The sequence below is a fragment of the Hypanus sabinus genome, chromosome 25 (assembly GCF_030144855.1).
Source record: "Hypanus sabinus isolate sHypSab1 chromosome 25, sHypSab1.hap1, whole genome shotgun sequence".
NCBI classification, from domain to species: Eukaryota; Metazoa; Chordata; class Chondrichthyes; order Myliobatiformes; family Dasyatidae; genus Hypanus; species Hypanus sabinus.
The window spans coordinates 17,535,375-17,549,232 of record NC_082730.1 but is presented as its reverse complement, the minus strand read 5'-3'; the positions used below and the strand labels follow the sequence as shown (position 1 = coordinate 17,549,232).

The 13,858-nt window shown below is 40.5% G+C and overlaps 1 protein-coding gene across 2 annotated transcripts in view; it reads left to right on the top strand.

Moving 5' to 3' along the window:
* The window catches only part of pik3c2b (phosphatidylinositol-4-phosphate 3-kinase, catalytic subunit type 2 beta), a 167,578-nt gene that overhangs the window by 16,650 nt on the left and 137,070 nt on the right, over positions 1 to 13,858 (top strand). For both annotated transcript variants that reach the window (XM_059950209.1, XM_059950210.1), the window contains exon 2: positions 1,424 to 2,506. In XM_059950209.1, the coding sequence (XP_059806192.1) occupies positions 1,496 to 2,506 (1,011 nt within the window). In that variant the 5' untranslated portion in view covers positions 1,424 to 1,495. The remainder of the gene's footprint in view (positions 1 to 1,423; positions 2,507 to 13,858) is intronic.

The following is a 13,858-nucleotide window of genomic DNA, read 5'->3' as shown; positions in this document are numbered from 1 at the left end:
AGAAAAGTAGGCCAAGATATAAAATGGATTACCGGGTAGTTTTTTTTTAAGTAACTTGATTTTTGGGAAATGGGTCTGTTGAAAATATATTGCAATTTAATCTGAAAAAAGCCTTAGTGTTTTGAGTAAACAAAGTGTTTATTTTACTGCAGATGACCCAATAACATTCTTAAGCTCCAGATTTCTAAGTGCATCTTTCCATCCTAAATCTGGCTAAGTGAGATTCTCAGTTTGCCATAGGAATACTTAAGAGTTTTAAACACATCCCCACTAAGCAATGGATTAGATTGAAATTGCTCAAATGAGTTTTCTGCAGTTAACAGACATATCCGTCAAGTCTGAGTGGTGTTTAAAACAGGATAAGTGCCTGATCCACTGCATCACAATGCCATGGAAAAAAGATATAGGAGGGTAAAATATAGGAACTGAATTAGGCCATTCAGTCCATCAAGTCCTTGTTCTCCTGTCATTGATTTGCAATTGGCACTGCAATGGGTGATAAAGGAGGTATATGGCAGGGATTCTCAAACTGTGGTCCATGGACCCCTCGTCCATGGTGTCCATGGTATGAAAAGGATTGGGAAACCTGGTGTGTGGTATGATTGCCTTCATTGGTCAGGACTCCATCTAGCATGGAAAGATGCACTTAGAAATCTGGAGCCTAAGAATTGGTACGTCAGTTGTATAGAACTTTGGTTATGCTTTATTTGTAGTACTACGCGGTTTTTGTCGTCATACTGCAGGTTTGTTTTCTCTGAAGCATCAGAGGCTGAGGAATGAACCGACAGAACTATATAAAGTGATAAGCATAGATAAGGGAGAGATACTGAAGAGTCACTTTCCCAGGGTGGAAATATCATGTATCGGAGAGCATAGGTTTAAGGAGAGGGGGAAAGTTTAAAGGAGATTTGCAAGGCATGTTTGTTTTTACATAGCAGATGATAGGAATGCACTGGTGGGAAAGGTGGTACAAACAGACATGATAGTAATGTTTAAGAGACATTTAAGCAGGCACTTGAGCAGACAAGGAATAGAGGGAATAGACTATGTGCAGGCAGAGAGGATTAGTCATACTGACATCACTGTCAGCAGGGACAATGGACCAAAGAAAATACAAACTCTCACGCTCTAATTTTTTTATATGTATTTTCTTCTACCTGGAGGGGGAGAAAGAGAGAGAGAGAGACAGCTGATTACACCTAATTAATGGCCTCTTTTATAAGTTTTCTGCTTCTATTGCATCAGCTGCTAAAGTCAGCACTTTGTTACGGAATGGTGAGGAAAGGGGGAAATGTTCCATAGTTTTATGATTCCTTTGATGCTCTTGCAAAAATGTTACTTTGTGCTTTACTTTAACTGCTAGCATTGTCTATTGTATGTCACCTCAATAGATGACTTAAAGATCTATTGTATTTTTCTTCAGGTTATATCCATAATGACTTCTTCACTTGGTGAACTATTCCAGAAGTAAGCTTCGCCTATTAAACGCATTAGGATGTCTCAACCCACGAGCAGCAAGGAACATTGGAAACCATGGGAGTTTTCGGGAATCAGCCGACAGGAGCTGGCCTTGGCAGAAGCTCTTCAGATGGAGTACGATGCGCTTTCAAGACTTCGACAGAACAGCACAACAGCAAAGGACGATGGCAAGCCCAAACACATTAACAGCCTGCAGTTGATTTCCTTTGAGGACCCTTTGTTGGAATATAGTCAAATAAGAAATGACTGCAATGTCATTAAAGGATCTCATGGTCTGTCTGGGTCAGACACTGGTCTCAATTATTGCAAAGGCTCCCCACTGCTAAGTGAAGGTATCGCTTGTTCTTCTACCTCAGCCCCTGGCCTGCCAGATCCATGCCAAGAGGACCAGGAATATTATCCATTGTGGAAGGTTGTGTCTACTGCTACCACTACCACAAACACCTCTAATGGTGACTCAAATCCCCAATCTATGAGTACAGGCCTCCTTGCTAGCGAAGGGACATCTTGCCAACAAGGAGATTGTTCCATCACTGACTATGTTCCACCAGTCCCACCACGAGTTCCTCTTGGCCAAAGTCGAAATGCCACATTAACAGACCATTGGCCCAAGGGTTTACCCAGTGAGAGTATTGTGAAATTGAACATACCTAATGATATCAATCTCTTTTCTCCCAGCAATGATGATTCAAATGGAAAAATTGTTGAACCTCCAAACATTTACTCTGGCCAAAAGTTTTCTGATGATGATTTTGAATTGATTGACTATGATGACTTGAATGATGCCATAACAAAGCTGAATCTAATGTCCAGCTATGGGGAAAATACAAAACTGATACGAGTCGGGAACATCGGTCCTAACTCCGCCTTTAAAGGAAAAGACAGAAAGCGGGAGACATCTGGGAAACCTGTCAGTAGAAGTAAGACTCTCCCACCTCAGGTCCCGCCAAGGACCTATGTGTCCAGATATGGAAACCAGAACAATGCAGTACATCAAGCCAAAAATCAAAGGGTGTCCATTGAACAGGTAAGGTTCAAGTCTGAAAAATTTTCCTAAGTGTTGCAAATGAAGAAAGTTACAATATGTGTCTAGATTAAGGTTTGGCTTGGGTCCTCTGCCTAAAGGGTAGTAGGAATCCCTTCAGTTGTGACTCTTAAAGGGATATTGAGTTGGGTAAAAAATTGGGAAGAGGAAACATTTACAGATTTATGATTAAAGATATTTCTGCCAAACAAAGGTCCAGTATCGAAATGTTAGAAGGGTTATGGGGGAAAAGAAAAGGTGAATGCACAGTCTTTTTTCCCCCATGAAAGGGGGGGGGGGGCTAAAGACAAGAGGTCATATGTTTAAGATGGAGACAAGAGATTTAAAATTGACATCAGGCGGCTTCACGTAACGGCTGGTGCGTATTTGGAACAAGCTGCCAGAAATTACGGTTAAGGCTGGAACATTAGCAACATTTAAAAGCCATCTAGATAAGTACATGGGTAGGAGATGGCTATTGGACTAACACAAGTAGATGGGACTAGCGCACCAGGCAACATAGATATAACATAAAGTTTCTTATCTTTATGCTCCTTGATGTTTTTCTCCAGAGTCTTCAATCTCACTTGTTCTTAAATGGCCACTGGTAGAAATTGTCTTTTCCTGTTTCCATACCTCTTTACTGTGTGCATCTTGCCTATTGCCAACTTGACAATTATGCTGAAGCTGCTTCCAGTCCTACAGGGCTGAGTATTTACACCAGCATTGACCCTCCTAATTTACTTATCCCCATATGAACTCAGCCCTGTCTTTCCCCTTCTTGCTCGCACCATCAGCTTTCATATCTACTAAACGCTTTTCCAGTAATAAATGACTTCTTTGAGGAATGCCATCATCAAGGACTCCCAATATCCAGACCATACTCTCCCCTCACTGCTACCACCGGGAAGGAGGTACAGGGGTTTTGGGTCCCATACACAAGGTTCAGGAATAGCTATTACCCTTCAACCATCAAGCGCCTGAACCAGTGTAGATGACTTCACTCACCACAACACTGAACTGATCACTGAACACAGCCTGGGGGCTCATCTTCAAGCACTCTAGAACTCATGTTAACAGTATTATTTATTATTATTATTATTTTTTTTAATATATTTGTAGTTTGTCCTTTGCACATTGGTTGTTTGTCTGTCTTTGTATGTTTTCATTGATACTAGCGTATTTTTTTGTTCTACTGTGAATGCCTGCTAGAAAATTATATGGTGTAGTATATGGTGACATGTAGTTACTTTGAACTTTTGAGGTTGGAGGTCACAAATGAGAGGAAAAGTAATAGAGACTTTTCTTTCTTTTTGGAAGTTGGAAGCACCTGTTGACAGATTCATATCTGTTTTTTTTTGCAGATTCTTAAGCAACCTGGTAAGGTTTGATACCTTGAGTGAAGGAAGTAGATTTTGGTCATTTTTTAAAAAAATCTGATGTATTGTTAACTCAAACTGGCTCAGAAGAGGAAGTCATTATATTGCACTGTGTTCTCTAAGTGAGCTCAGAAGAATGATTGGTGACCTTACTCAAATACATTAAAATCCTAAATTTTGACCAGTGGGAGTCATAAATGATATGATGTTGTGTAACTACAAAGCAGGAAACTAATTCAAAGGAAGACATGGGAGTTCAAAATGTTTAACTTAATTCTTTACTTTAAACGAGGTGTGCATGTAACACTTGGTAGCGTGATGATGTATGCAATTCACTAATTTATAAATGTAACCTGTAATCAATTATTTAAAGATATAAAGAATGCTTAATCAGCATCATTTTTACAAGATTACTCAAATATTAAATACACAACAAGAGGACATTGCTATATAAGCGGTCAATCATTTAAAAATGAGGTACATAGGAATTTCTTCTTTCAGAGGGTAGCAAATTTCTGTAATTCTCTGCCCATGAGGGTAGTGGAGTCCAGATGATTCGACTTGTATAATATGAAAACGTATAAGTATGTGGAAGATTGAGGAATTAAGGGTTCTGGAGAACTGGCACAGAAGAACAGTTAAGGTTAGATCAGCCATGATTTTATTAAATGGTAAGTCAGGCTTGGGCTGGTGGCCTACTCCTGCTCCTAGTTTCTAGTCCTTTATAGCTAATCAAACATCGGCTGTTATCTGTAATATTACAGGAAGGGACAGAATCCTGGTGCATGCATATCAGCTTTAATAGCTGCTTTACTGCAATCAATGGATGTGGGTGTGACTTTGAGAACTGCAGTGAAGGGAAACTGTGCATAGTATCAAAAATGGCGCACAGTATTCTGCACTGTGCAAGAATCCAAAGGAGACGTGGAGTCTCGGCATTAATTCTAATCTGTCACAGACTTAAACAGGACAAGAATGGCAGCAGCACATGCCAAAGTACCTTTACAAATTCAAAACTCGACAACATCACTAACACAACTTGGCAAGGCGCTTTGACATTTAAAAACACTATCAAAACATTCAAACGCTATTTGGAAGAAGCAGAATCACTTTGTTGTACTTTGGTGGTCAACCAAATTCCAACAAAAATCTCATCTCTTGCCAAGATTTTTACTTATTCATGCTTTGTTCTAAGAAGCTGCTCAGTTTACAGTATTTAGAACTTCACTCTTTAGTTGTCTTGGTATCAGTATATCTGCAAGCGATTTTACCTCTTGGTTTCCAGAAAATTATGCAAAATGTTGGGGTATTAAATTTAAATCTGATCTTTGTTGGTAAGAAGTTGCATTGTAAATCTGTTCAGTGTGAACTAGGAATCTGTGCATTTAAAAACCAGGAGATTTTTGCTTTGGGAAGAGAGGGAGGAATTGCAATTTGGAAAATTGTCTTTCTAAATTAACCTTTTGAATGGTCCATGATAGCTGACGTTTCTAAGCAAACTTTGCCAGTTTGGAACTGAGCCAAGCTACAAATTTCCATTCGCCTTCTGCTTGCTGTAATTGCCTTGGCAACCCATTTCATAGAGACAGAGATGGGCATTGTACCAGCTCACATACTCCCTCTCTCATATTTTCTTGGACATGATAACGTGTGGTTGCATGTGATTCAGTGCTTATTCCCTGTATCTGATGCTGGTATATCACCACAAGTGATGGGAACCAGAGATTACCTGACGCAAGGCCAACTTTTAATTGGATTTGACTAAACTGTGTTTTTGCTACTGCTATCATACATTGTTGAACAAACTCTGGATGATTATTCTCTCTGTGCCTGGTCTGCTTTTTCTGGAGCTGGGCCAAGCCACACAAGTTTCTTTCTGCTTGACCACACTGCCTTGGTAATGCATTGTATAATGAACAGGAAGTACCCTCTCCCAAATGTGTATCAGCCAAAGATGGTCATCAGAGTGCTAACATGCATTATGGCCCAAGAGAATGAAAACATTGGTGGCTGAACCCACCGGTCTTATCCTGGTCAGTTTCTAAAGCCAGCAAGAAATCAGCAGTATTTTCCATCAAACCAACAGTCTAACTTTACAAAAAGTAAAATATCATTATTTGTTTGGATGGAGATATTGATTTACAGTGAAAGCTAGAAACATATGTTTCTGTTCAAACTAGTCTGCAATATATACAAATTGATCAAATGAAGGCCGGATTTTCTTTCAACTGAAGGTATTAAGCCTGACTACTGTGAAAATGCTCCTTTTTTTTGCATAGTTTTATGGTTTAAGTAACCACAACTGTAACAGACAAATCTGAAGCCTCATTATACTAATATTATTTTTGAATTAATGATGCTGTACAAGTGTGATCACTTGCATTAGAAAAATGGTGTAGAACTTTACCAGACTTCAGCTTAATAAGCTATGAGCCCAAACCAGCTGTGCTCTCTACTTGTGTCGACAAGCTGGTGTGAAATATCCCTGCTGCGCTCAGTTCCACTCCAGTTAGCGTCACCTACCAGATGTGTGACATTAAAGTCTCACCTCATCATTAATAATGTTTTTAATTGCCACAATGTTCTCATTATTCCTTAATTACATATTCAGTGTTGAACTGTGCCTTCTAATCTACAATTTCAGCTGCTCAAATGTGTATCACTATGAAACATCACCTCAGTTAGCTACCGTTTCCTTAAGTGCACAACTCTGCTCATGATTATCAGTTACCAACCCACTTGTGCAGAACTGTACCAAATCATTACCTTATCCAGTCATCAGTGCATCCTTATATTGCAATATTCATCATCAATGTCTCTAATAACTCAACCATTCAGCTACTGTTCTGAAATCACTGACCAACCCAAGTGTGCAACTAAATACCCCATTATTGCTCCTGATATCTGCCATTGTTCATGTGCTGAACAACAGTTGAAAATTGGTTTGCATTCCTCTTCTGAAAACCTGTGTACCTTCTGAATTAAATAGTCTGCTCAGTGACCTGCATGGTGTCCCTTCCACCCCTCTCCTCATCCCATTCTCAAAGTGCAATGGTACAATCTTGTTTCCTTTATCATAAATTCATAACTCTCTCCCAGATCAGTTTATTCCTCTCAGTGGGACCATTTCTTCTCTCTCTCCATCTCCTTATCCTCCTCCATCTCTCTGGTCCCCCTTTCCTCCCATCTCTCTCCACTCCCCTATCCTTCTCCCCTACACCCCTTCCCACTTCACCCTCCTACCCCTTCACCCGATCTCTTCCCCTGCTCCCTCTGCCTCCCCGCCTCTCCCTTCCACCCTCCCCTTCCCTCTCCCTTCCCTTCCCTCGCCCTTCCCCCCTCCCCTTCGCCTCTCCCCCTCCTTACTCGGTTTCTTGCCGGGGCGGGGGGAGCGGGAGGAAGCAGGCGGCGGAGACGTCCCACCGACATGCTGGCGTTTGCGGCGGCGGCCGCCTTCACCCTGGTGATGCTGGTGCTGAGCATCGCGCTGCTCTTGTTACCCGCGGCATTGCAGCGGGGAGTGCGGGCTTACCGGGCGTCCGTCTGGTCCCTGGTTACCCTGGTAACGGCGGGGCCTAGCTCTGAGACCCAGGCCCGAGGCCTACTACTCAACTAAAATTAACCAAAGATTTCTGTGCAATAGATCTCACGGGTGCCTAGAATCTGTGTTGCAGATATTGTATGGAAAACATGTTAATGGGGTTGTTGAGCTAGAAGAAAGTTGTCATATTTATATAATTTATGCTTCACTTGAACCCAAGTAACTTGCATCAATATGTATTTTCCACAAGCCCCTTTCCATTCTACTTGATTCATTGCACGTGCCAATATAACTATTTATTCTTTTTCTCTTTAAAACTTTTAAAAGTAGTTATCTGTTTTCCTTGGAAGTGCAGATTCTTGAATACAATCTTCTCTGATTGTAGTTGACCCAACCTGATCCATAAAACTCAGCTTTCCTTTCTCTCTCGCTTGTTTCTGCTTAAAGATATGTATTTAAGATATTGGCTTCAACTATACCTGTAGGCAAAGATGTATTTTTTGAATACCATATTGACTTTATTTGGTAGTATTCGTAAAACCTAGTTTTAATTTCAGCTATAAGTGGAAATGGTCTTGCATCTGAGTTTTTAATCTTTTATGTAATCTTAAAAGGTCTGTATGTTTTATGTTTTGATCTTCCTGCTGCAAACTTTGCAAACGTCAAAGTTAACCTCAAACTTGGGCCAATAATTTGAAAGCAAATACTCAGCAACACAGCAGTTTCGGGCAGGGAGGAGGAATCAAACTGGGATAACAAGCTGTTGAATTTTGAGTTGTAAACTGACAAAGGTTTGTTCAAAGGATGTGATTAAAACATTTTTTTAAATCTTGCAAGGAAGGCCTTTGAATTGTATCAGTCTTTTAAGTTGTCAGGCACTACTAAATGCCTCTTTATGATGAGAGGTTCACCATTCAGTAGAGAAAGGTTATTGACTTGATTGTGATGCCTCAAGTTGAACAGGTATTGAACATACTTGCAAACATTTGATAGGAGAATTGGGGAGAAGCTAATAGGCTTTGGGTCCATTCTGTCTTAAATCTTCTCATGTGTGAAGATAAAGTCTTGCACTTTTGTTTATAACTCTCACTCCTCATTTTTGTATTTTGGTTATCATGTTCTGACCAAATCAACAATGGCTTTCTTGAGGTGTAGCTTGTGTGTCAGTTTCCCATCATTGTTTAATGGAAAACTATAGGCGTTTTCCATTCACGTTGACTTTGAGTCATATTAGACCATGTGACAAACCACATTAGATCTGTAATCTAGTGTACCATTGTATATCTGGCAGCTTTGATGCACAACTCTGCAGCACAAGCCCAGTCATTTGTTTACTAACTCTATATACACATTCTTGTTGTTTGTATACAAACGGCTGTTTGAAAGAGCCTGTGTGGAATTAATGGACTGAATGATCTCTTGTTCAATGCTTAATAATAAAACTTGCGAATGGGTTCAGTGAGGGGAAAGGCCTCTGGGTTACAAAAGAAATGTGGTTGTCCACTCTATAAAGTATGGCATGGACAGAATGGTCAAAATCCTGTTGAGAATGACCTGAAATGTCGACTGTTTATTCCTCTCCATAGATGCTGTCTGACCTGCTGGGTTCCTCCAACACTTTGTTAATGGGAGGAGAAGGAGTGGTGGGATTATGAAGGCCTATTTCCTAACTGTGAATCCTAATGGCAGAATTATAAAGCTTCAAATTTTTAGTGAAGAGAGTATCAGGTGTATAACCCGATAACTGGGGATCATGGTCTTCTGTTAAGTAGCATTCACAAGATGTATGTTGACAGAAATTATTAAGGGAGTTGGTCAGTGGCATATCTAAGGTTTGGCAGGTATGGCATGTGCCCTAGGTGCCACTTGAAGGGGGGGTGCCACTGAGCAGTTTCTATTAAAGTCAGACAAGCCATCCTCAGACAGTGAAAAAAGAATTTTCTTCAGATATATAATCTGTCTTTGATTATCATGGGTGAGAAGCACTAGGATGGCCTTATTTCAGAGCATTGTGCAAGAAGAACATGAAACGTTTCTTCACGAAGAAGAAGGAAAGTGGAGCTAAAGGACAGAAGGCACAAATGTTGGAGGCGGAGGAAGCTAAGAAGTCAAGCAAGTTCTTCATGCCCTTCTTTGAAAAGCCCGGAACAAGTAGTTTGACATGTTCCATGGAGTCACTTGCACCTGCGACAAGTTTGTTGGAATCCGAAGGTGGATCAAGTACAGATGCGTCACAAGCTGAGGAGGAAGTCTTGACTGGAAGGACACCCTAGCAGCGATGACAGTGGAACAACAATGGCAGGTATTTCTGGGAATAATACAGAAGGTGCAGGATCAGTTCATTCCAAGGAGGAAGAAAGATTCTAAGGGGAGTAAGGGGCGACCGTGGCTGACAAGGGAAGTCAAGGACTGTATAAGAATAAAAGAGAGGAAGTATAACATAGCAAAGATGAGTGGGAAGCCAGAGGATTGGGAAACTTTTAAAGAGCAACAGAAGATAACTAAAAAGGCAATACAGGGAGAATAGATGAGGTACTAAGGTAAGCTAGTTCAGAATATAAAGGAGGATAGTAAAAGCTTCTTTAGGTATGTAAAGAGGAAAAAATTAGTTAAGACTGAAGTTGGGCCCTTGAAGACAGAAACGGGTGAATTTATTATGGGGAACAAGGAAATGGCAGTCAAGTTGAACAGGTACTTTGGATCTGTCTTCAATAGGGAAGACACAAACAATTTCCCAGATGTAATAGTGGCCAGAGGACCTAGGGTAACGGAGGAACTGAAGGAAATTCACATTAGGCAGAAAATGGTGTTGGGCAGACTGATGGGACTGATGGCTAATAAATCCCCAGGGCCTGATGGTCTGCATCCCAGGATACTTAAGGAGGTGGCTCTAGAAATTGTGGAAGCATTGGTAATCATTTCCAATGTTCTATAGATTCAGGACCAGTTCCTGAGGATTGGCGGGTAGCTAATGCTATCCCACTTTTCAAGAAAAGAGGGAGAGAGAAAACGGAATTATAGACAAGTTAGCCTGACATCAGTGGTGGGAAAGTTGCTGGAGTCAATTATAAAAGGTGAAATGGCAGCACATTTACATAGCAATAACAGGATCAGTCCAAGTCAGCATGGATTTATGAAGAGGAAATCATGCTTGACTAATCTTCTGGAATTTTTTGAGGGTGTAACTATGAAAATGGACAAGGGAGAGCCAGTGGCTGTTGTGTACTGGGACTTTTAGAAAGCCTTTGATAAGGTCCCACATAGGAGATTAGTGGGCAAAATTAAAGCACATGGTATTGGGGGTAGGGTACTGACATGGATAGAAAAATGGTTGGCAGACAGGAAACAAAGAGTAGCGATTAACAGGTCCCTTTCAGAATGGCAGGCAGTAACTAGTGGGGTATCACAAGGCTCGATGCTAGGACCACAGCTATTTACAGTACAGGTTTCCCCCACAATCTGAAGGTAGAGCGTTCTTATGAAACCATTTGTAAACCAAAATGTCGTCAAGTGAAGAAGCAATTACCATTACTTTATATGGGAAAAATTTTTGAGCATTCCCAGACCCAAAAAATAACATACCAAATCATACCAAATAACACATAAAACCTAAAATAACACTAACATATAGAAAAAGCAGGAATGATATGATAAATATACACCCTATATAAAGTAGAAATATTGTAGGTACGGTGTAGTTTCACTTATTAAAATCGGGAAGACAGCGAGCCAAAATCGATTTGGAGAAAAAAAATCGGCATGTACACACATGTGTACACAAATATGTACGCACGTACATGCTTGCGCAAACAATTGCCCACTCAAGGCTTCATGGTCATTGTAGTCTTTTTTGGGGTAAACACACGTATAAGCGGGTGTCTTTTTTTCGTAAAAGCGAAAAGCCTCTTTGGTTAGCGAAAACAGGTATTAATGTAGGTCTTTCAAAACAGCGAGTTATTGTAAAATGAACGTTCAAAAAGTGGGGGACACCTGTATGCATTAATAATTTAGATGAAGGGACTAAAAGTAACATCAGCAAATTTGCAGATGAGACAAAGCTGGGTGGCAGTGTGAAATGTGAGTAGGATGTTATGAGAATGCAGGGTGACTTGGACAGGTTGAGTGAGTGGGCAGATGCAGTTTAATGTGGATAAATGTGAGGTTATCCACTTTGGTGGCAAGAACAGGAAGGCAGATTGCTATCTGAATGGTGTCAAGTTAGGAAAAGTGGAAGTACAACGAAATCTAGGTGTCCTTGTACATCAGTCACTGAAAGTAAGCATGCAGCTACAGCAGGCAGTGAAGAAAGGTAATGGCATGTTGGCCTTCATAACAAGGGGAGTTGAGTATAGGAGCAAAGAGGTCCTTCTGCAGTTGTACAGCGCCCTGGTGAGACCACACCTGGAGTATTGTGTTCTGTTTTGTTCTCCAACTTTGAAGAAGGACATTCTTGCTATTGAGGGAGTGCAGCATAGATTCACAAGGTTAATTCCTGGGATGGCGGGACTGTCATATGTTGAAAGATTGGAGTGACTAGGCTTGTATACACTGGAATTTAGAAGGATGAGAGGGGATCTGATTGAAGCATATAAGGTTATTAAGGGATTGGACATGCTAGAAACAGGAAGCATGTTCCCGATGTTGGGGGAGTCCAGAACCATAGGCCACAGTTTAAGAATAAGGGGTAGGCCATTTAAAACGGAGTTGAGGAAAAACTTTTTCACCCAGAGAGTTGTGGATCTTTGGAATGCTCTGCCTCAGAAGGCAGTGGAGAACAATTCTCTGGATGCTTTCAAGAAATAGTCAGATAGAGCTCTTAAAGATAGCGGAATTAAGGGATATGGGGAGAAGGCAGGAATGGGGTACTGATTGTGGATGATCAGCCATGATCACATTGAATGATGGTGCTGGCTTGAAGGGCTGAATGGCCTACTCCTGCACCTATTGTCTGTTGTCTAGGATTTTGGAAAGAAATACTCATTCACATTGACTGTATTCAAAAGAGGCTACAGGACCCTAGCATGAACTTCCACGATGTTGCCCTGGATTTGAAAGCCCTCTGAGATCATTTTTATGATGAAAGACAAGTGTTGGTCATGAGTCACTCGAGGACAGAGTTGGTCTCTGTCAAGAATGGAATATTGAAGTTGAAAGACATCAGAGACGAAAGAAATGAATGGCTGATAAGAACTCAAGAGATGCTGAGTTAACAGCTAAGGAGGAAATTGAAAGAGTCATGAAGGGAACACTCAACCGTCTTCACAAAGAAATGGACGAAAGGTTCGCTCGTTTGCACAACACTGACACCAAGTTTGGGTTCCTTCTCGATGTCGAGGGACTGTGTTACTGCGCCAATAGTAACGACCTAACGAAGAAATGTGTAAGTTTGGGCGAATTGTACAGCTCTGCTGTTGATGGACAGCAGCTATATGAAGAAATTTTGGATTGCAGAATTGCAAGGTGGGTCAACATGAAAGTATTAAGACCTGAAGAGCTTCTTGAATTTATTGTTCAGTATGGAGATGAGAGCGTCTTCCCCAATCTTCATATTGCTATTCAGATAATGCTAACCATCGCAGTTTCCATCGCCAGCTGTGAGAAATCATTCAGCAAGTTAAAACTAATACTTTTGTATCTGAGACGCTTCATGGGTCAAGGCAGACCCTGTGATCTTGCTTTGCTGAGTGTAGAAAGAGAAGAAACTGAAAAAACTGACTTTGATCAGACCGTAGACCAATTTGCATCAGTGAAAGCAGGGAAGGTGCAGTTATAATTTTCATGTAGTGCCATAATTTGTTAATTAAAAGATTAACAAGCTTGACTTGTATTTTTGAGCTGATATTATGGTAAAGTTATCTAAAAGATGGGTGTCAGATGTTTGGACAGGGGTGCAATTTCAGTGCTTGCTTCAGGGCTCTATTTTTGGTAGATAAACCCCTGGTGGTGGTTGAGAACCATTGGAATTCTACACAGCAGAGAGTTGAGTGCTAACTTGTGAAAATGAAGTCAAACATGGATAAGGGACTGAAGAGGAAATGTGCCAAGTAATTAGAGAAAGATGTTTGTAAGATGATAACTCATAAGACATTATGTTAGCATCAAAGATTCTACAAGATAGTCTCATTTTCAGAATGACTGCATACTGTGGTTTTCTTTGCTCTCCAACTACAGTTTTGTGCTTGTTCTTTATTTCCTCCTTGCATATATGTTGTAAGTTTTATATTTCAAACTGAAGGTTTCTTTTCTGTCTTTCTCTACAATGACTACTTATATTTATTGCTCTGGTAATTAAATATTTGTTTATAATCAGAATTCTCTCAATAATTGCATTTTTGATCTATTAGTTTGGTTAATGTGTTAGCAATGTGCTCCAGCAGCTGTGTCAGAACGTTATCCCATCTAACTTTCATAGAATAATACAATACAGAAACAGGC